The following is a 22,457-nucleotide window of genomic DNA, read 5'->3' as shown; positions in this document are numbered from 1 at the left end:
TTGAGACTCACTTACATAGATGGGGTTCAATCTTGAAGTCTTCTCTAACCACTTTCTTTTAGTTCATGCCCCCTCTGCCTTACCCCCCAGAGAACGATGGAATTTGGCTCCTGGCAGGGTCTCCACAGAAGAGGGGAAGTAAAGGGCCCTCAGCTTTCATGCTAACTCTTAGCACTCAGCCTAACAAGACATTAAATATAGGGCATATTTTATTGAAGTTGACAGAAAAGGCATATCATGGTACCTGAGCCCATAAATAGGAAAGAAAAATTGTCCTCGAGGGATTCCCAAGGGACCGCTACAGTCGGCATGACTCACGGTACCAGAAAAGGGATTTATCCATGTTGCTCCTCCGTAAGCCTTGGCGCCTTCTCTCCTAGAGGTGGGGGAGGTGGATGTGCAACATGAATATATAGGCCTCTCTCCATGGAACCCAGCCTGTCCTGGCCCGATGCCTTATGGTTTATTGTGCCTCCTTTTCCTGTAGGTGGGTCTGATCTGCCTTCTCTCTGGAGTGGTGTTTCTCCTTCCCTATTTCTCTGCTTCTGGTCTGTTTTTCTTTAGTCTAATAAATTTTTTCTGTGAGCTGTCTCTCTCCCTTGAACTGGCTGCTGGCTCCTGGTGGCTTCTTGTCTCCTTTTCAAGACCCAGCTCTAGGGCCAGTTGAACTGGGGGAACTTCTTTTGCAATGAGGGGACAACAGACCAGATCCTGGCTCCATCCTTGCAGGAACAAAGGGCCTTGTCAAAGAGCTAATTTTGTCCAGGGAATTTCACATTTTGTTCAGGAGACAGTGGAGGTGAGAGGGCTTCCTTGATTTCTCTGGGTGTATTGTTCTGTCATTTAGTCCTGTCTGACTCTTTGTGACTCCATGGACCATACTAGCCATGGGGCTTGCTTGGCAAAGATACTGGAGTGATTTGCCTCTTCCTTCTTTAGTGGATGAAGGGGAATAGAGGTTACGTGACTTGCCCAGGGTCACATAGCTAATAATTATCTGAGTCTGGTTTTGAACTCAGGTCTTCCTGACTCCAGGCCAAGTGCTCTATCCACTGAGCCACCTAGCTGCCCCCAGGCTCAGCTAAACACAGCTGAGAAATAAGTGGAGAAATCTTTTTTTTTTTTTTTGTTTAAATTTTTATTTTTATGTAGGGAAAAATCAAATATACATTTAACCCAATTTGGTTGCAAGTTCCTTAGCTTTTGCCTTTTCCAGCTTGGCAATACGAGCCACCGATTTTGGACCCAGAACATTGCCACCCCAGTGACGACGGATCTCATCATATCTGTCATTGTAATTGGTTTTGAAGGCTTCTACCAGCTTAGCCAGGGCTCCCTTATCTTCAGGATTAACCTGTGTGAAGGCAATGCTTGTGCAGGTCTTTCTGTGAACTAAGCGACCCAGTCTGGCTTTACCTTTGATAATACAATAAGGAACCCCCATTTTTCGGCACAAGGCAGGTAGGAAGACCACTAGCTCAATGGGGTCCACGTCATGTGCAATCACTACCAACTGTGCTTTCTTGTTTTCTACCAGGGTAGTAACAGTGTTAACACCTGCTCTCAGGACAGGTGGTCTCTTAGTGGGGACATCTCCTTTGCCTGCAGCCTTTTGTTCAGCCCGAGCCAGAAGCCTTTGCTTCTTATCTTGCTTTGTCTCAGGTCTATACTTATGAGCCAGTTTCAGCAGCTGAGTAGCTGTCTGACGATCCAAAGCCTGGGTGAACTGGTTAATTGCCGGTGGAACTTTCAAACGCTTATAAAGGATAGACCTTTGACGCTGCAGTCTGATGTACCGAGGCCATTTGACAAAACGAGTAAGGTCCCTTTTGGGCTGTATGTCCTGACCAATGCCAAAGTTCTTGGGCCGCTTCTCAAACAAAGGATTGACCACTTTCTTGGCCTCCTGCTTCTTTACTACAGCAGGGGCCGGAGCCACCTTCTTCCCCTTGGCCTTCTCCCCTTTTGGCATCTTGGCCGGCTGAACGAGAAAGAAGTGGAGAAATCTTGATAATTGAAAAGTCCTAAAGCGTCTAGCTTGGTCTAAGTATAGAACTTTATACCACATCTTAAGCTGCTTCGAGGTAATAGAATTTTATTTCTATTGTAACCTTTTTAGCAGTGTTACATGAGCCCAAGGCCCTGCTCTTTTGCTTACCAGCTGGGCTATTTTTGGCTTATCACTTCATCTCTCAGTTTCTTCATCTGTAAAATGGATATAGTACCACCTATATTACCTACTTTAAAGGGTTTTTCAAAGGAAAGTTCTTTGTAAACTGTAGAGCATTATAGAAATATGCTATCTTCCTTTGCTTCCTTCCTTTTTCCATCTCTGTCTCTATCTCTGCATCTGTCTATCTACTATCTATATTTCTCTGCTCATCTGTATCTATCTATCTGTCTATCTATGCATCATCTATCTAGCTGTCTATCTGGTCATCCATTTCTCTCTCTCTCTCTCTCTCTCTCTCTCTCTCTCTCACACATACACACACACACACACACACCTCCTTGTGTTATCATGGACTTTTCTAGGCTTTACCTTCTTTACATATAAAATTGTAAGATAAAGGAATTGTGCAATCTCTGATAATAATAAAATCTCTAAGGTTCCTTTGAATTCATTACAGTTCAGCAAGCAGGCTAGCATATAGTAGGTACTTAATACATGCTCACTGATTGACTTTTTGAGTGTCTGTTATGTGCCAGGCACTGCATCCTAGGAGTCAGAGATAGAAAGACAAGAAAGAAAGGAAGGAAGAAAGAAAGAAAGAAAGGAAGGGAGGGAGGAAGAATGAAAGAAAGAAAGAAATGTTACTTGCTCTCAAGAAGCTTCTTCCTCTCTACTGGAGAGGGGAAGGGGATATCTAAACCTATGATCCCTTCTATCCACCTATCACCTTGAAGACAGTCTAATTTATTCTATAGGACCCTGTGCTTTAGGCACTGTGGAATTTTACAAAATAATTTCTATAGTGAAGTCCTTAGTACAGCCCTGTGAAGTTGGGAGTACACGGATTATCAATCCCATTTTAAAGATGAGGAAACTGAGGCCCAGAGAAGTTATTATGCAATTCAATCAACAAACATATATGAAGTCCCTACTTTGTTCAAGCCTTTGTGCTGCATGCTGGGGATACAGTGATGAAAATCTTTGCTGGGATCCAGGAAGAGATGGTTGTGCCCTAGAGGCCAGAGCTTCGTGGTCTGGAGTCAGGAAGGCCTGGGACCAGATGCCACATCAGATATTTCCTAGCTGTGTGATGCTGGGCAAGTTGATGAACTTCTCTGGGGCTGAGCTCCCTCATCTGTAGAATGAAAGGATTGGACTCAGTGGTCTTTTTGGTCCCATCCTTCTCTTAGCTTATGATTCTATAGGGAAGAGATGAGGAAAGGGAGAGTTGTAATCAATGTGAGCATGTCTTTAGACTTGGTTCAGGGGATGAGGGAAGCCAGTAGGCTTCAGGGTAGGGCTAATGACCGAGGGGTATGTAAGTGAGCACCTACCCTGGGCTGGGTGTGGACCGACCCAGTGAATTGGGCAGTGCCTGTCTCCTGCTGGGGAGTCCTTGGGCCCCTTCCTGGGCCTTCCCCTCCCCTGTCTTTGGGGGAATTGTCTCCCTTTGTCTGCCCGACAGGAAGTCTCTCCAGTGGCCTCTGTTACTTCCACAACCAATGGCGCGTCTGCTGTGATGAGGAGCAGCTCCAAAGGTGGCAGATGATTCAGGCCCCGCTCCAAATGACTGCTCCAAGGAATGGGGAGGAGGAGGAGGAAGAGGAGGAGAAGAAGGAGGTCAAAGGGTCAAGTTTTCTTTTCCCTGGGCTTTTCCTCGGCTCTTTCTATGGTCTTGTGATGATCGTGGTCTCAATTATTCGGTAAGTAGATGGAACAAGGGAGGGGAGAGGGTTACAGATGGCAGCAGGGAGATGTCACCCATCTTTTCTTGGAAATTCTTGTAACTTTGTTCTACCCCTCCTTCCTTCTCCCTGCCTGTCTCCCAGCTCCTCTCCTTCCCTCTGGCTGTAGCCTGGGGCAGGTGGAAAGCGAAGGGGAGGGTTGTTTGCCCTATGCCAGGAGACGAAGGCCCTGCTTATTTGAAACAAAAGTAAAGAAACCCTAATGGTAGATTTTGCATGGGGAGCAAAGGGGTTCTCTGACCTTCTGAATCCCTGCCGTGTAGACAGACCCAGATAAAGTAGCTTCTGCTGAAATCTCCAGCTGCCTATCTCTTGGCCTAGTAGGCTTCCTTTATTCCCTCCTCTGCAAATCCTTCCCAAACTCTCTGGTCCAGCCAGATTGGCCCTCCAGCCATGCCCCAACTCTCTAACTCCCCCAATTTATTCATGGTTCCTGGAAGGCTCTCTTTGCTTTCCTCTGCCTCTTGGGAGCCTAAGCTTCTTCGGAGGCTCAAGGCAGGTTCCATATTCTTCATCCTCCCAGTTATTCCTGCTTTCTCCTTCTTACAATTATTCGATACTCATCAATTTGTTTCCATTTAATAAGCTTCTCAAAGGAAAGGTCACTAGTATTTTTGTCCTTGGAACCCTGTGTGTACACGGTAGGGACTTAATAAATGTCTGTTAAATTAAGATGAGATTAATCACCATGACCTCATTCATTCACCCAAGTCTTTTTTATTGTATTTAAAAAATAGTGATGGATATCTTTTGTTTTTACGAGGCCTGCGTTTTCCAAATAGATCCTTCTGCTCCCTTCCAGAGATCCAACCCCTCATAGCAAGGGATAGCAAAAGGAAAAATGTCATTGTGGCCAAACTAGTCAATACATTGAAAAAGTCTTACATCAACAAAGAGATAGTCAAGGAGGCAGGGGAGAGAATAATCACTTATTAAGCACCTACTGTGTGCCAGGCTTTACAGTTATTTCTTTGGATCCTCACAACCACCCTGGGAGGTAGGTGCTGTCATCAACCCCAATTTCACAGTTGAGAGAACTGAGGCATCCAGAGGTTAAGTGACTTGCCTAGGGTCACTTAACTAGTCACTACGGCGGAATGGAATGAACACTAGATTCGGCATCACAAACACCTGGGTTTCAAATCCTATCTTAGACACTTATTAGCTGTGTGACCCTGGCCAAGTCACTTAACCTCAGTTTTCTTATCCATAAAATGAGGAATTTGGATTGGATGCCTCTAAGGTCTCTTCCACCTCTAAATCAATGATCTTCAATATGTATTAAGTTCCCCCTGTATTCAGGACCCTGTGCTAAGGGAAGGGGGAGGGAGTTAATGCTATTCAGCTAAGACCCAGTCCCTGCCTTCAGAAGTTTGCAATTTAGTAGGGAAAGAAACATGATATCTGTAATGCGCAGCATTCCATCCTAAGTGCATTTATTGCATTGACATTGTATTAGCACGCCACCAAGTGCTTTGGGAGGTCCCATGGGAAGGTCCTTTCTGGGCAGGAGCTGAACCCTTAGCCAGAAGCCTTCCTGATTTCCCGGCTGGGGAGCCGTGGGGACTCATCAGATCCAACTCAGCAGCCCGGGAAGGCAAGCAGGCAGGCAGTCCGTCCTGCCCTGGTGCTGTCCCTGGGGGCAGGCTCCCTGAGCTAGCGGGCCAAGGAAGGATTGTTGGGCTTTACCAAGAGTGGGTAATAATTGTCTCCTTGTTCTGTAGTTTCTTCTTCAGATGCTGGGTCCAGATCTGAGTCCTTCTCAGCAGCACCTAAGAATAATTTAGCATCAGTAATAATTAGGAATTTTACACAGAGCAGGACGAGATCCCGAAGAGGCATGAAGTGGACTATTTTTAGAATAATTCCTCATTCTCAAATTCAATACAGATTACGCTTTAGTCATCGTTAGAATGGCTATTTATTGTATGTTTGTAGGCATTGATGGCGGATGTTCTGTTATTGCTGATGATAAATATTATTTGATGAGACTGTGAGTCCTTATTAAATTCACCTTTGATATACCTCCCTCAAGGAGGGGACCACTCTGACCTGTTGCCCCTTCTCCAGGATCAGCTAGCTGGCTGGCTCTCTACATGGTTCCTAGTCACTGGGTCATAGGGTTAGCTCAAGAAGGGATTTTGAGGCCATGTTCTCCAGTCCCCTCACTTTGTAGATCAGGGAACTGAGGCCTGAAGAGTTTAAGTTCCTCTATACCAAGAGGGCAGATAGGACTGTTGGTAACTGTCATTAATAAAGACTCTTATCTTACTCATTAGAAATGTTCCTCAAAAACTGTGTGTAAATTGAATCATTTTTTTATCTTTTCATGGAGCAGATTATTAAAAAGAATTACCTGGTAGTGATTTTGATAAAGTAAGGAACTGACCCTCTGTCCCATCCCAGAGATATCTAGATTTTTGTCTATCAGAGTACCTCCAGAGGGCATTGCTAATATGTATTATATTAAGCAGTTAAGTAGCACACATGGTGCATTGAAAGAAGGACTTCAAGTCAGTAAGACCAGAGTTCAAATTCACCAGACATGCACTAACTTTGTCACCCTGGATAAGTCACTTAATTGTCATCTGCCTCAGTTTCTTCAACTGTAAAATGGGGATATAATAGCATCTGCCTCCTGGGGTTGTTGTGAGGATCAAATGAGATATTTATATAGTGGGTACTTAATAAATGCTTATTTTCTTGCCTATAGATAGATGAGGCCTGGTATCTGCTCTCCAGTTTTGACTGGTATGGCTCCAGCCTCCAGGATGCATGTCTCCTAATGCTTAGGGGTTCTGTAGAATGGCGTTGCCCCCTTCTCTGACTCCTTGCTTGCCATGGCACAGTTAAGAGTTCAGTTTTCTGGGTCTCTGAATTCTTTACTTTATTAGCTAATTCAGAGAATACCCTCATTTCAATGGCTGACTACCCCGCACTGCTTTGATTTAGGGTTTGAGGGGTAGTTTCCTGTTAATATCACATCACCTCTTTTATCGAGAACTCTCTATTTAAGTTTGAACCCCGAGTGGCTCTGCTGGGGTAGGGAGTGGAAGGCTGGGAAGGTGGAAGGGGAATCAGAGTGCATAGCTTGCTGTGTGTCAGAGACTCCAGCCTGCCCATGAAGCTAGGCACAGTGCCTGCATTGGTTCTTCCCTATTGGCCGCCATCCCTGTTGGGCACCATTTCCACTTCAGGAAAAGCTCCTTCACTTTTTACCCTGCAATTACATATTAGGTGCATTAGAGAATTATGAAATGAAAGACAGTAGGAGGTGTATGGTGGAAGGAGGCTACTGATCAGGGGGACCTGGGGAGGTTTCTTGGAGGAAGGGACATTTGAGTTGGGCTTTAGAGCATGGGGAGGAATTGGACATGGAAAGACAGGGAGGGAGTGTAGGGATGGTAGGTGCAGATTACCACCATAGGCCTGTAGTCAAGGAAGCACAAGGTTTGTTTGGGCAGCCCTGACTGGTGCAGTTTGATTGGGGTTTAGAATTATGCATTGGGGCCAATGACTAGTTCCCACTTAACCGGTTAACACCAATTAGCTTACTTAGAAGAAAGAGCAAGAACAAATATGTGAACATTTCCTCCCAATAACCCAGCTCCTGCATAATACCAGTCCCTCCAAATTCATATTGAGATGTGTCTAGACTGCCCAAAATCCTCATCTCAGCTTCTGCTGACCTGGGTCCACAACGTCCCTCCCTTGGTTCAGTGACTCTGATGCCAAGATTCTAGTGCTTCTTCCTCTTGACCTCCGGATTAATCTTCTTCACCTGAAAAGGAAAGAAACAAGCACAGAGGCTGAGGACCCTTTCACAGGGTGCCATGACCTCAGAGGTGAGAAGCTTCCAAGGCCCCTCCTCTTGTGTTGTTTCTCATCCAAATAAATCACACCCCAGAAAGTAGCTGAATTGAGAACTGTCCAAAGGCCTGAGCCAAGGCTGATGGGCTTTGAGATTGCCTCCACATCCAGTCAAAGAACCACCTTTTCATTATACCGTTAGCCAGCTAGAACCAGCTACAGAATGTCTACACATGTTCCAGTCTCTCCAAGGCACCTTCAACACAAACTTCATGATGCTCCCAGAAGCAGGTTGTTCAGCTCCTGACCATCTTGTGAAGGTACCAGACCCTGATGCCTTTCAGCAGTTTTCAGTTGTGTCTGACTCTTTGCGACCTCATTTGGTCTTGCAAAGATACTGGAGTGATTTGCCATTTCCTTCTCTAGCTCGTTTTGCAGGTGAGAAAACTGAGGTAAACGGGGTTCAGTAACTTGCCCAGGGTCACACAGTAAGTGTTCGAGGCCAGATTTGAATTTGGGTCTTCCTGACTCCAGGCCAGGTGCTCTATCCATCGTGCCACCTATCTGCCCCAGACCCTGCTTACAAGTCTTTAATGGTTGCTAATGAGTGAATGTACTACACTGCCCAGTCAAAATGGCCATGAGACACACACACACACAGAGATAGAGAGAGAGAGACAGGGAGAGACAGAGAGAGACAGAGAGACAGAGACAGAGAGACAGAAAAAGAGACAAAGGGAGAGACAGAGACAGACCGACAGAGGTAGAGAGAGAGAGCCATCCGGACTTAGTGATTCAACACGCAGGACTGTCAGTTAGGATTTTGGGTCAGGGCACATATTTAGCTGGTGCACCTTCACTTATACATAGGGCCAGGGCTAAAGAACCTAGATCCTGAAGCAGGAGCCTTAAGAAGTAATGTTAAGGACCCGCTGGAGGTCCTGTAACCATGTGCTTTTGGACAGAGGAGAAACAATCGAAAGGAGAGACAGCAGAATCCACCTCAGCTAGCATTATCCTCAAGGTAGCAGGATCTTCTCGGTGATGATAATGGTGTAGTAATAACAGTAATGTCTAGTATTTCCATAGCCTTTTAAGGTTTGCAAAGTGCTTCTCCTGGTATCTCATCCGAGTCCCCCGATACCCCCGAGTTATCTCCCCCCATTTTTATAGCTTCTGAAGAGCCAGGGGAGAGGCTCTCTTGTGGCTTGGGCCTTTGAAGTGATTTTTTTTTCTTCCACTTCCTTATTCTTGGTACCACTATTCTGATCTCTAAAGCAACCTGCAGAATCCTTGGGATTTGAAGGGACAGATTCTCAAACAAATGTTAGGCTGAAGAGAGGGGAACACCTCTCGTTTGTGGGTGAGACTCCAAGCTCAGTGCACCTTCTACTGCTCACTTTATGGCCACAGAAGGTTGTCTTGGGTCTGAAAAACCCAGGAAAAATATCTGTCTGTCAGTGAATTGCACATTTCCTGTTGCTAGCCATTGCCTCAGAGTTCATGGAATCTTCTCTTTGGAATATATCACCTTATCATCATAGTATTTAAAGGTGGAAGGGACCTTAACAATCATGGATCCTTTTGGAGGAATGGCAGGGCTTGTGGACCCCTTCTTGCAATAATCATCTTTGTTACTATTTTTAATTATAATGAAAAGGTGAAATTTCAGTTAGAAATTAGCGAAAATAAAGATGTAAATTTTTCCCACCTAAGTTCATAGACCCTTTGAAATCTATCCAAAGACCCTTAGGAGTCTGTAGGACCCAGGTGGAGAAGCCAACCACTTCATTTGGCCATTGAAGTCCAGATTGGGGAGATAAATTGTATAGATTGTACCAGAGGTGGCTCCATCTTAAACCCTCTGACTCCATTTCTGGGGCTCTTTCCAGTCCAGACCATGCAGAATCTCCTCTGTGGAAGTTAGAGCCCCTTCTTGAGGCAGAGGGATGGACCAATTGACCTCTGGCTAGTCCTTTCTATGACTCAATTGATTCTATGATTCTGTGTTCTATGACTTAATGATTGTGGTGTCTTTCTCCTCACCTTAATGTGGGAGCCACAAGTCACTCTGTGAAAATCACACGGGGTCCTATCCCCCAAATGAGGTAAGGGGTCTTCTCTTTCTAATCCAGGAGAGATGTTCCATCCAAGTACAGATGGTGATCCCTTAATGGCAATGTTAGCACACTTCTTTCCTGAAGCCCAGGAACCCTATAGTCCTCAAGTCTTTGAATTTGTTCCCCTCCATCTTTAAGTGTTTAAAGGACATCACTTAGAGCTAACTTCCAGGGACCTTAGTGAACATTTAAATTTTGTCCCTCCCCCCCAAGCCTTGCATGGTGCTCTGCACCATGGTGCTTCAACAATGCTTGGCAAATGAATGACTCTATCCAAATTCCTCGTTTTACAGATGAGGAAACTGAGGATGGGAGGAAGGGAATTGATTGAGACAGAAGTCATGTGGCTAGTTAGTGGCTTAGCCAGGCCCAGAACTCGGGGCTTATAAGATCATTGATTGAAAATTCTAAATGACCTTAAAGGCCATGCAGTTCACTTCCCTCATTTTATAGGGAAGGGAAAAGCTTGGGGAGTTTTAGTCAATCGGTCAGTCAAAAACCATTTATTAAGCACGTACTCCATATCAGGCATTAAGTGCTGAGGATACAAAGAAAGGCAAAAACCATTACTTTCATGATTTTGCTCAGGGTCAGAAAGTTGATAATTGTTGGAAGAAAGGTTTAAGATCACTAACCCTGGGCTAACGCTTTTTTCATCATACCTCATAGGATCCATTAGATTGTGAGGCCCTCGAGGGCAGAGACTGTCTTTTGCCTCTTTTTGTATCTGCAGTGCTTTGCACGGTGCCTGGAACATGGTAGGTGCTTAATGAATGCTTATTGACTGACTGAATGACTTACTCCTAGATCCTCTGATTCTAGCCTGGGGATTTTTCTCCTCTTGGGGAATGGCAGGCTTCCATAGTTTTGGATGGAACAGCCAGTGTCCTCCATTTTTCATGTTTTAAAAGCTCATAGAACAATCATTGCAATCTCCTTTGTCATCATCACACAATTATGGCTGAATTCCAGTAACCCATAAGGTTCTCTATCATCTCTATTCTCCATTCAATCTTCCTTCTCCTCGAGATGCCTAATGCCTTCTCTGAGAGTTAGTTCATCTCTTGTCTGGACTTCAGAGTTTTCTGAACTGTTAGTTACAAAGCCCTCCTGGGTAGTATTTAATCTGACTGATGCTGTAACTCATTAGATCCTTCACAGAGAGGCCCAGCAGCAGCAGGAAGGAGCTTGAAGAAAGGCGAGCCAAAGAGAGGGAGAAAAGGAAGGAGGAGCGGATTCGAATCATGAAAATCCTTGCAACAGCAGCTGGAGACTGGAAGAGAGAGGAGGAAGCCAAGATGGAACAGCTGTTTCACAATGATGATGGTATGTGCCAAGCAAGTGACAGTTCAGGGCAGTTATCTGGGCTCCAGAAGCAGCCAGTCAAATCATTCCCATGACTGATTTCTCAACTAAAACAACACCAATAAATGAACTGTGCAATTCAGTCGGTTTAGTTGTGAAGACAGCCCAACCTCATGGATTGATTTTTTCCAATGTGGTTATGTGTGACTCAAGAGACATGTATGACTGGCCATGATTCTTATCCAGTCCTCAGGAGGCATGACTTCTTGCTCCCCCTTTTCCAGACCAGGAAACAGCAGAAAAACTAAGAATATTCCTGGTTTGCATGAAAAAGGGCATTCAAGACAGGTGGGACAGGTGACAGCAGAATCCATCTTTCTCCATGAGACTGTTGCGTTTTTGAGGTTCAGAAGGTGACTAGAGCTTCTGTCTTAGGACATGATGAGCTTTTTTTTCTCTTTCAGAGTTTGAATACTATGGCCCAGAGGAGACAAATGAGACCCATACCAGGAACAAGTAAGATTTTCCTTTAGCTCAGGGTTTGTGGCAGGGGTGGGTGTGACTGGGCAGCTTCCAACTGGTGAGAAGGGGCTAGTCCTGATAGCAATTCTATCCCAATCCCTTGTTCCTGGAAAGTGCCCCTTGGTAGGTAGTCAGCTCTACTTACTTGAGGCCCCATGTGTGCCCATGGGCTACGCTTCTCATGATCTCAATGCCCCAGAGGCCTCAGGAATGGCTGGGCTGGAGGTGGTCATTGGGCTGTCTGGGCATAAGGTACTTGGTCTGACCCATAACCACCTCTTCATACCTGAAATTTTCTTTTTCTAACCTTCCTCCACAAATTTGTCTTGCTCACTGAGAGCTCAGGTTGAGGATGGGTGGACTTTGGCAACTTTCACTGATGCCAAATTCTTAGAGCTGTCAGAGACTGATCGCATCTCATGAATGCACATATGAGTAAATAGACACATATGCATATTAGTGTGCATTGATGGACACACACAGATACAAATACAGTGCATAGTGCATGCACATACAGATGCAGACACATACAAACATGCTTTTGGAGACACATAAATGCATGCTGTATATTCATGCATGTTGCATGTACAAAGGTGTTTGCATGCTGTCTCCCTCATGAGACTGTGAGCTCCCTGAGGGCAGGAACAATGTATCTGCCTTTCCTTGTATCCCCAACAATTAGTACAGTTCCTGAAACATAGTAAACACTTAATGTTTGTTGATTGATAGTACACAGTATACACAAACACCCTGTCTGCTCTTACCCTTTCAATGGTCTGAATATTCTGGGAGGATGCCGGGCTGTTGGCCAGGCTTTCTGTCACCTGGGACCCTGTGATGAGTCAGCTCCTGTTTGGAAGAACATTTTGCATTTTCTTAGGCCTTCTTCTCTTTGTTTAGGAAGAAGGCATCTGACATGGACAGTGAAAGGAAGGTCAGTGGCAACCTTCAGAGCAGCTGGAACCTTCCTGGTGCAATGGAAAAGGGGCTGGCTGTGGAGCAAAGGGCTTGGGTTCAAATCCTAGCGCTACTTACTTAATCTTGTTGGGTCTCAGTTTCCTCAACCATAAAACAAAGGAGTTAGCCTAGATAACTTCAAAGGTCTGTTTGTCTTTCTTCCTTCCTTCCTTCCTTCCTTCCTTCCTTCCTTCCTTCCTTCCTTCCTTCCTTCCTTTCTTCTTTTTTTTAAAGAGGCAATTGGAGGTTAAATGACTTGCCCAGAATAATACAACTAGTAAGTGTCTGAGGCTGGGTTTGTACTCAGGTCCTCCTGATTCCAGGGCTGGCTGCAAAGGTCATTCTTTCAATTTCTCTATCTATGATCCTGTGATAATTTTTCTGTAGTATGGGTCTTGGGGCCTTCACTTGAAGTTCTTCCGTGATATTTCAGTCAGGGTGTCAAGTAGACCCTGTTTCCCCCCCAAAAGCTCCCAACCTCTGGTAGGTCTTACCAAGCTAGGAAGATCTGGGCCACAGATGATTGTCACATGTTGGTTGGGATAGGGGGTTCTATACCCATCATCTGAAAACTCACCTACCTAAATGCCATGGGGTCCATCACAGGAAGATTGGCTATTGCTAGGTCATGAATTTTTTTATTTTTTTGATCACAGCAACTCACGTAGAACCAGCTGTTAAGACTTTAGGGACCTGCAACAATGCAGGAACTATCCATACTGGTGAAATTCCAGTTCTTTAGAGTGTTGAGGAAATGACTTGTAGCAATTGAGGATGGTGGTGATGTCGGGGAGGGGGAGCACTGAACCTTTTGATGTCTCCATTCTTCAGAAGTTTGAGAACCATGGGACTTCCTAGCATGCCACCCCAGGAAAGGCAATTGGGGTCCCACAGCTACCATCGTACATTTCCCTAAAATGCATGTCTGTCTATGTTACGTTACTCTTTTACTCTATAAGCCTTAGAAGCTCCCTATTGCTTCCAATATCACTCTATTTGGTTTTTAAAGTCCTTCACAAACCAGCCTCAGTTGGTCTTTCCAAGCTTATTATCACACACGGCTCTGCTTCCTGCACTCTGTGACCTAGCAAGGTATGCTATTGTTCACCCATGACACCCTATCTTGCCTTTGTACTTGCTGTCTCCCATGCCTGGAATTCATTCCTGCCTCATCTCCACTTCTCAGAATTCCTTATTTTCTTTAAAACTCTTAAATGTCCCTTACCACATGAGGCCCATTCTGATTCCTCCTCTCTCCTGCTGCTAGGACTGCCCCCTTCCATTTACCTTGTATTTATTTATTTTGAATATATTTATTTATAGATTGTAGTCTCCCCCTATAGAATGTGAGCTCATTGAGGGTAGGGACTGGTTCATTTGCTTCCTCAGGGCCTAGTACAGTGCCTGGCATATAGTAGGCACTTAATAAATGCTTATTGTTTGATTTAGACATTTTCCTCTGAAACCATTCCCTTTCAACAAGTAGATGACTAGAAATTTGTGAGTTAACAAATATTTACTAAACACCTACTATACAAACTAACTCAGGGAACACAAAGAAGTAGAAGGCAGGGTCCCTCTTCTCCAGGTGCACATAGTCTAGCAAGGGGACTAGGCTCTGAACATATTAGGAAAAAGAAAGCCAGCTACAGGAGAAACAAAGCAGGACATGGTTGGTGCCTGGTGAATGGTACAGACAGTTAATGTTGTAGGAGAAAAGGAATGGGATTGTCTGTCTGGGATAACTTCCTGGAGGAGGCAAGATCTGAGTAAAAATTATAATAATCATAATAAATTTCATTTTAATAGTTCCTGCATTTTCTAAAATGCTTTCAAATTCATCATTTCATTTGCTTCTTGCAACATCCTTATGGGGGAGATCCTTTACAGATGGTAAATTGAGGTTCAGAGAGTTGTTTGCGGTTCCTTCACTGCTGGCTTCCTTCATTCCAGAAGCTTCTCCCTTTGAGAATCTGAGGAATTTTTGTTTCTTACCTTCAGGAAAGTAGGAGACAGGAAGGTCTTGCTTCACGGATTCGAGGTAAGTGATTGGGCAACAGGGAGTGCATAACCTCTTTGACTGACTCAGAGACATCCTCTGCATCCCAAGAAGACATTTTGGCTTTTCTCTAATGTCTTTGGCAATGATGGGTGGAGGTGATGTGTGTGCCCATGGTTGGGGAAGGATCAAAGCTGGGTTGGTGGATGGGGGTGGGATGGGAAATACCCCTTGGTACCATCCCTTCTTTCTTCTGTATTACTAGGAGTTCCATATAAGTACCTCCCCCACTTCCATGGCTGTTGGCGGGTCTGCTCTGAAGGGTCGAGGCTGGACATGCTGCTGAAGCTCCAGTCCCAATTCCAGGAGGAGGCCTCCAAGAGATCATACCTGATCTACGAGCGGCCTGATGAGGAGAGGACCCTGCCTGTGTTTGTCCTTGGCATTGTCCTGGGCTCCATTCGCATGGTGGCCTCAGCTGTGCGGTGCGTGGCTCCAGCTTCTCCAGGGATCCTCCTGCAAGCTCCGGGGAGGTGGCCAGTCATCACTGGCAACTGTTTTTGTGCCTGGATTTGGAGTAGGGAGAGAGAGGCTGCTCAGCAAAAGGACCCTATTTCCTAGCTCTGGGGAAGACAGATTAGAGTGGTTTTACTTGTGACTTGACAGCAAAATGAGGAGCAATGGGTGGGAATGACAGATAAGATAGATAGATGGCTAGATAGAAGACAGATAGGCAGATAGATAGAGAATAGATAGAAAGAGAGGTAGATAGATAAATATGTGTTTACTCTGTGTCAGGCATTCTGCTAAGTGGTAGAGATACAAAATGCAGACAAATAAGATAGTGTCTGCCTTCCAGGAACTTTTACCTTGTAACAGGAGCAGACCAAGATAAAGGGATGGGGCTGAAGAGCGCCTCAGAGTGGGGGCTTTGCAGGAGGAGAGGGGAAGGAGGATTCTGGAGAGAATCCAGGTGTGAGTGATGTGAAACATAGCTGCGGCCCTTCCTAAAGTGGTTATTCCTGGAGAGGGAGAGGTGGGTTTTGGTTTAATATATGGGGGAAAAATACTAAGCTGCATTGAGAGGAGCAAGGTATCTGGAATAAGAGATATTTGTCTGGGCTCTATCCTGGTCAAAACCCATCTGGACTAGTGTTCTGTCCCAGGTACCACATTTTAGGCACAACACTGACAAACTACAGGAAGTCTGAACTATGTAGGAGAGGTAGGGTGTCATGGTAGAAAGACTGCAGGATGAAGTGAGTGCTAAAAGTTCCGGGTTCAAATTTCAGTCCTGCTAGTTACTGCTAATGGGATGAAGTATTTCACCAATGGATGAGTTTCTTAACCTCTCTGGGCCTCAGTTTCTTCACTTGTGAAAAGAGGAGGTTGGATTGGATGACCTGTAAGGTCCTTCCCAACTCTATATCTAGGATGCCCTAGTGGTCTGGGGAATATTATTTGATGATTGGTTGAAGAAAATGGTGATGATTATTTGGCCAGGAGAAGAGAAAATTTAGGTTGGATAGGAAAGTTGGTTTCACATTTACTAATGGACATGCAGCAGAGGAATTCAATTTGTTCTGCCTGGTCCTAGAGGGAAAATTAGGATCAGTGGGTGGAATTTATAGAGAGGCAACCTTCAATTTGATTGGAGGAAAAACTTCCTGACACTTTTACCTATCTCAAAGAGGACAGGGTTATTTAGGGAAGTAATAAGTTCTCCACCACTTGAGATCACTGAATGAGCAGGGTGTGGTTGACCACTCATTAGATATGGTGTAGAGGAGAGTCTTTCTCAGGGCCATGAATTGAACTAGATGCCCTCTGAGGTTCCTTCCCTAACTAAGATTCTATGAATCTGTGCCCAGAATGTATACACCACTCTTGGTTCTTGGTCCCTCATCCATCCTGTTCTTTTGTTGTTCTTCAGTTTTGAATGACTCTCTGTGACCCCATTTGGGGTTTTCTTGGCAAAGATATTATCGTGGTTTGCCATTTCCTTCTCCAGCTCATCTGAAAAGCGAGGAAACTGAGGCAAACAGGGTTAAGTGACTTGCACAGGGTCACACAGATAGTAAGTGTCTGAGGCTGTATTTGAACTCAGGTCCTCCTGACTCCAGGGCTGGCACTCAATCCACTGAACCACCTAGCTGTCCCTAGTTGGTGTTTCATTTATTTGTAAATTAGTTGTTTGGAACTCAGAACACATTTTTTTCCATAGGGTCATGTGGATTTCTTGGTGTAGGGAGTTGGGTCTGTAACTTGTTGGACAAAGTCTTCCAGAATTGTGGTCTGAGAATGACTTATCCATGGTCATATTGCTAGTAAGTATCATAGGAAGAACTTAATTCAAGTCTTCTTGATTCCAAGGCTAGCTCACAGAAGCGGATTTAGTTCAAAACGAAGTCCAACAGCAGTGTGGACAGGGAACCAGTTTTGGAATTAGGACCAGCTACATTTAAATTCTTCTTCTATGTGATCCTGGGAAGTAACCTAAACATTTCTACATCCTCTTGCATCCTTTTAAGACTGCTGACCTGCTTTAGGAAGGGAAGCTTCCTCACAAGGAACTTCCTACCAAGATGAAATTTCAGGTCAAGACACTCTCCCTCCCACCCGAAGTGGAGCTAAAAAGAAGAATGTTAGACTTGGTGTCTAAAAGCCTAGATTTAAGATCTGATTCTGCTACTTCATAGTCCAAGTGACCTTGGGCAAGTCATTTGCTCTCTGCCCCTCATTTGTAAAAGAAGGGGACTGAATTGATGAGCCGTAAGGTGCTCTCCTACTCTCATATTCTGCGATCTTATCAAATAGAGTATTATATAGAGTGAAATACAAGTGTCTTAGCTTCTCATGCAATGTTATGAGACAATCTCTACCTGCTTCTAGATTCCTCTGTGTGTTTGGATGTATGTCTCTTTGTGGATTTTTCCTTTTTTAGATTGCTCTGTGATCATTTCAACTTAATTTCATTGTATAAAAATGTGGTTGGAGAGACAGAGGTCTACAGGGTGATTTGCCTCTGCCTGATACCCCCTATGGAAGGTCCTATAAAACAGGGAATATCTCCCCACCCCCACTGTCCATCCTGCATCCTGCACCCTCACCCCCATCTCCCAGTCCCACCCTTATTCTGCAGTTTATGTTTGGAAGATGCCTTTTTTTGGTTTAGTTTTTTTAAAGCCCTTCCCTCCTGTTTCCCAGCCTTTTCTGGTTTGTGGGAGGAGCTTTTCTATTCCCATCACCTGCTTTTATAGATGAGGAAACTGAGGCCCAGAGAAATTAAGTGACATGCTCTAAGTCACATGAGTGACAGAACCAGGATACTAAAAAGCAGAGACATCACCTTGCCAACAAAGGTTTGTATAGTCAAAGTTATGGTTTTTCCAGTAGCAATGAATGGCTGTGAGAGCTGAAATATAAAGAAAGCTGAACACTGCAGAATCAATGCTTTTGAATTATGGTGCTGGAGGGTCCCTTGAACAGCAAGGAGATCAAATCAGTCAATACTTAAAGATATTAATTCAGGGCATTCACTAGAATACCATGAAGCCGAAACTTAAATACTTGGGCCACATAATGAGAAGATGGGACTCGTTGGAAAAGACACTCATGCTGGGAAAGGTTGAAAACTTAAAGGAAAAGGGGATGGCAGAGGATGAGATGGATAGTGTCATAGAAGCAACTAACATAAGCTTGGACAGACTTTGAGAAACAGTGAAGGATAGAAGGGCCTGATGTGCTATGGTCCATGGGGTCATGGAGAGTTGGATGTGACTGAATGACTGAACAGGAAGAAGAAAAACAAGGAGGAGGAGGAGGAGGAGGAGGAGGAGAAGAAGAAAAGGAGGAGGAGGAGGAGGAGGAGGAGGAAGAGGAGGAGGAGAATGCAATGATGATGATGACGACGATGATGATGATGATGATACTGGTGGTGATAGGGAACCACTTGAGTTTTAACGGCAGTTGGATAATGTGGGGTCACATGTCTTCAGTACTGTATTCTACTGTACCTGGGTTCAATAGTAGAGAATAGTTGGGTGGAGTCAGTGCTGGTATATAGACATTAAGGGGCCCGATCTTGGATGATGTTCACCGAGCAATATGTAGGAGAGATGAGTGCCCAGCCAGGTAAGACTACAAGGTATGGTGGCTTGGTTTTAATGGTCCAGTGCCTCCCCCCACATCCCCTCTGTGTCTATTCCAGGGGTGGGGAATCCATGGCCACAAGGCCACATGTGACCCTCTAGGTCCTTAAGTGCATTCCTTTGGCTGAATCCAAACTTCACAGAACAAATCCCCTTAATAAAAGGATTTGTTCGGTAAAACTTGCACTCAGTCAAAAGGCTGCACTCAAGGACCTAGAAGGCCACATGTGGCCTCAAGGTCGCAGGTTCCTCACCTTTGGACTATTCCATATGTTATGACTTCCGACCCTTTGGGAGAGACATTTGGGAGTCCTGTGATGCTGAAGTATTCCCCAGCTATTGAGTGGATGAATGTCTACATCTGGGTCTATGGTTGAGTTCTGTGCTACTCTGAGGCCATAACACTGAAGAGGTCAAAGTGGGGGAAGAATCTGAGTGATACCAATATCTTTTGGATTTATTTTAATGTTCTGTGCCTGACACTTTGTGGCTGAGTTTAATTCCCCCATCCCTACCTAGAGAGAAAGGGTCATGGTTGTGGGCAGTGACTTTGATGAAACCTTGAACTTGTATCTTGCTGCTAAAAATTTGCAACTCACCATTTGTCTCTTGCAATGACCCCATCTTGTCTTCATAACAACAATCATAAGAGAACTTCGATGGGATTAATCATGGGGATTTCAGGGTAGTGATCCCACTTATTAAGGTGTCCTAGTTTATTTTTTTTTAATAAGTTTAGGTCCTTGGGTGTGGCTTTTTGACTGAGTCCAAGTTTTACAGAACAAATCCTTTTAAAGGGATTTGTTCTGTGAAATTTGGATTCAGTCAAAGGGCTGCACTTGAGAACCTAGAGAGCCATATGTAGCCTTGAGGCCACAGGTTCCCCACCCCTGGCCTGGACAAAGGGTTACCTATGGTTTCGGAGGGAAAAGGGGCATGGTCACTATTTCTTACTGAGAGAATTCAGTAGGAAGGAATTTCTAAAGTCTGGCTAAACAAAATATCAGTGGTGTGCAAAGTGGAATATCAGAGGCACATGATTTGACATTTTTCCTTTCTTTCTAGTCATTTCTGGGGATCCTGAAGCCAAAGGCTGTTCTTTAATTGAATAAGCAGCTTCCAAGCTTAATGTAAGGAGGAAAAAAATCACGCACACACTCCACAGAGGCACTGATGAATGAATGAGGCAGGAATTCTTCTGAGATCCAACTTGAGAGCCAAAGCTATGTCCAGTTAATTTTAATGTTTGCTATCATTATAAAGATTATTTATTAACTTAATTTTTCATTTAAAAATTATTTCCTCTACTACATCTGGAGTGACTTGCTCAGAGCCCATACTTTTTGGTTTCATTCAATACTGAAGCTGATAGTATTCACAGAAAATGCCATTTATGGTAACCACCATACCTGGTATTTTTGTCCATTTCATGGGTTTCCTTGGCCAAAGTTAAAACTCATCATCTTATGGCCAACTTTCAGGGAGAAGTTTAAACAGCATGGCATGGTGGAGAAGGCACTGGGTGTAGAGTCAGGACGACCTAGCTTAAAACGTGGCCTCAGACATTTATTAGCTGTGGGACCCAGGGTGAGCCACAACTGCTCTGGGCCTCAGTCTTGTCATCTGTAAAAGGAGTGGGTGGGCTTGATTGCCAGATCCTTTTAATCCCTTAATTTCTCTCCATATTTAGCTCAGGTGGTCTGTAAACAGAAGATACAACCTGTCACCTTAAATCCAAAGCCTTTCCCATTTTTGTAGGATACACCAGAGCTAAGATTCATGGATTCATTGGTAATTTAGTCTAATCTCCTGTTATAGAGAAAACTGAAGCCCAGTGAAGTTTAATAATATTACCAAGCATTTATATAGTACTTTAAAATTTTCCAAGCACTCTACAAATATTATGTTAAACTCACAACATCCCTGGGGCTATTAAATTATTTTTTAATACATGAGGGAACTGAGCCAGATAAAGGTTAAGTGACTTGCCCAGGGTCACGCAGCTAATAAGTGTCTGAGGCTGGGTTTGAACTCAGGTCTTCTTGACTCCAGGCCCAGTGCTCTAACCACTGCACCACTTACCTACTTTGACTTACCTAAAGTCACACAGGTAGTAAGTAACTGAATTGAGTTTGACTTGACGACTTCCCCTTCCAAATACAGTATTTCCCCCATGTTATAACAGACCTATTGTGGATATAGCCTTTAGGCTGGGGTGCATTTGGAAAAGTGCCTAGTACTTGCTACTGATCCTAAACTGTTAGATGTCACAATAGCCCGTTTCTTGAACTCCAGCCTTCTCTAGGTGATGCTCTATGGCTGGAAATAATGGAAGATCGGGATCTCAGAAGGATCCAAAGGGTAATGGAAACCCAAAGGAAAATGGAAGCATGATTGGATAAGAAAGTTGTAGCATGTTTACCAGCGGTCACTTCTATAGGAGAAGTCAAGCCAATAAGCACTTAGTAAGTGCCTACTGTGTGCCAGACACTGTACTAAGCTCTGGGGGAGAAGGATACAAGCAGAAAGAAAGACAGTCCCTGCCCTCAAGGAGCTTACATACTAATAGGGGAAGACAGCACACACAAGGGAATTGAAAGAGGTGAGAGGGAGAGAAAAGAAAAAGTATATGGTACTGGGGCATCATAGAGAAAATCCAGGAAAGCCTTCTGGAGAGGAGTGAAGACACAGCAAATCTAGTGGTTGTACTTAGAGATATCAACATTACTGGGGTCATGTATGACCAGAAATGGAGGGGGTGCTATTCATATAAGTGAACATAATGGACCGCAGCTGGAAGCCCTAGAGAGGCATTGATTGATTTATTGAGTAAAAAAAAGGATAGAGGATAAATCCTCTACTACTGGTCTCTGCCTCCCAGCTCTTCCCTCTATAGTCCATTCTCTTTTCAGTCACCAAAGTGATTTTCCAGGGGCAGCTAGGTGGCACAGTGAATAGAGCACTGGCCCTGGAGTCAGGAAGACCTGAGTTCAAATGTGACCTCAGACACTTAACACACTTATTAGCTGTGTGACCTTGGGCAAGTCACTTAACCCCAATTGCCCTGCCTTCCCCTCTCAAAAAAGAACCCAAAAAACAAAACAAAATGATTTCCTAAAGTGTAGGTTTCACCTTGGCACCCTCCCACACAAACATTGATGGCTTCCTATTGCCTTGACAATATGCCCTTCACAGCCTGGCTCCAAATGACCTTTTCAGCCGTAATGCTTTCTTTTCCTTCCAGTACTCTACAATCCAGCCAAACTAACCACCTTGTTGCTCCTTGTGATACTTCATTTCCTACCTCCATGTCTTTGTACTTGCTGTCCTCCTTGCCTGAAATGCATTTCCTCACCTTTGCCTCTCAGAATCCCATTTCCTTAAAAAAATGCTGGCTTATGATACACCTTCATGAAACCTTTCATGATCCCTAAGCTGCTAGTGCCTTTCCCAAATTTCCCTTTAATTAGATTTTTAAATTACAAACTTCATGAACAGTTCCATTTACAAAGAACAACTGAAAAAAAGAAGGTTGTGTGTGAAATTGTGAGTATATTTCATGCAGCTTGCTTTAAAAAAACACATCACAAACTTCACACAGTGATACCATTGCTACCCTGCTTGCCTGCATCTTTTTCAAAACTTCTTTCTGTTTGCTACTGTGTATTTTAAAAA

General features: G+C 44.3%; 1 protein-coding gene across 1 annotated transcript; it reads right to left on the bottom strand.

Moving 5' to 3' along the window:
• Positions 1–1,141: 1,141 nt before the first annotated feature.
• LOC118843237 (60S ribosomal protein L7a-like) lies at positions 1,142–1,987 on the bottom strand. The gene has a single exon (XM_036750752.1). It carries the CDS (start codon positions 1,970–1,972, stop codon positions 1,172–1,174), a length of 801 nt encoding a protein of 266 aa, XP_036606647.1. The 5' UTR covers positions 1,973–1,987; the 3' UTR covers positions 1,142–1,171.
• Between the last annotated feature and the right edge of the window lie 20,470 nt (positions 1,988–22,457).

This window comes from Trichosurus vulpecula, chromosome 3 (genome assembly GCF_011100635.1).
Source record: "Trichosurus vulpecula isolate mTriVul1 chromosome 3, mTriVul1.pri, whole genome shotgun sequence".
NCBI lineage: Eukaryota > Metazoa > Chordata > Mammalia > Diprotodontia > Phalangeridae > Trichosurus > Trichosurus vulpecula.
This window is presented reverse-complemented; position numbering and strand designations above follow the sequence as displayed.

Excerpts from the sequence above, each read along its gene's own strand:
- LOC118843237 (XM_036750752.1), bottom strand. The coding sequence starts at position 1,972 with ATGCCAAAAGGGGAGAAGGCCAAGGGGAAGAAGGTGGCTCCGGCCCCT.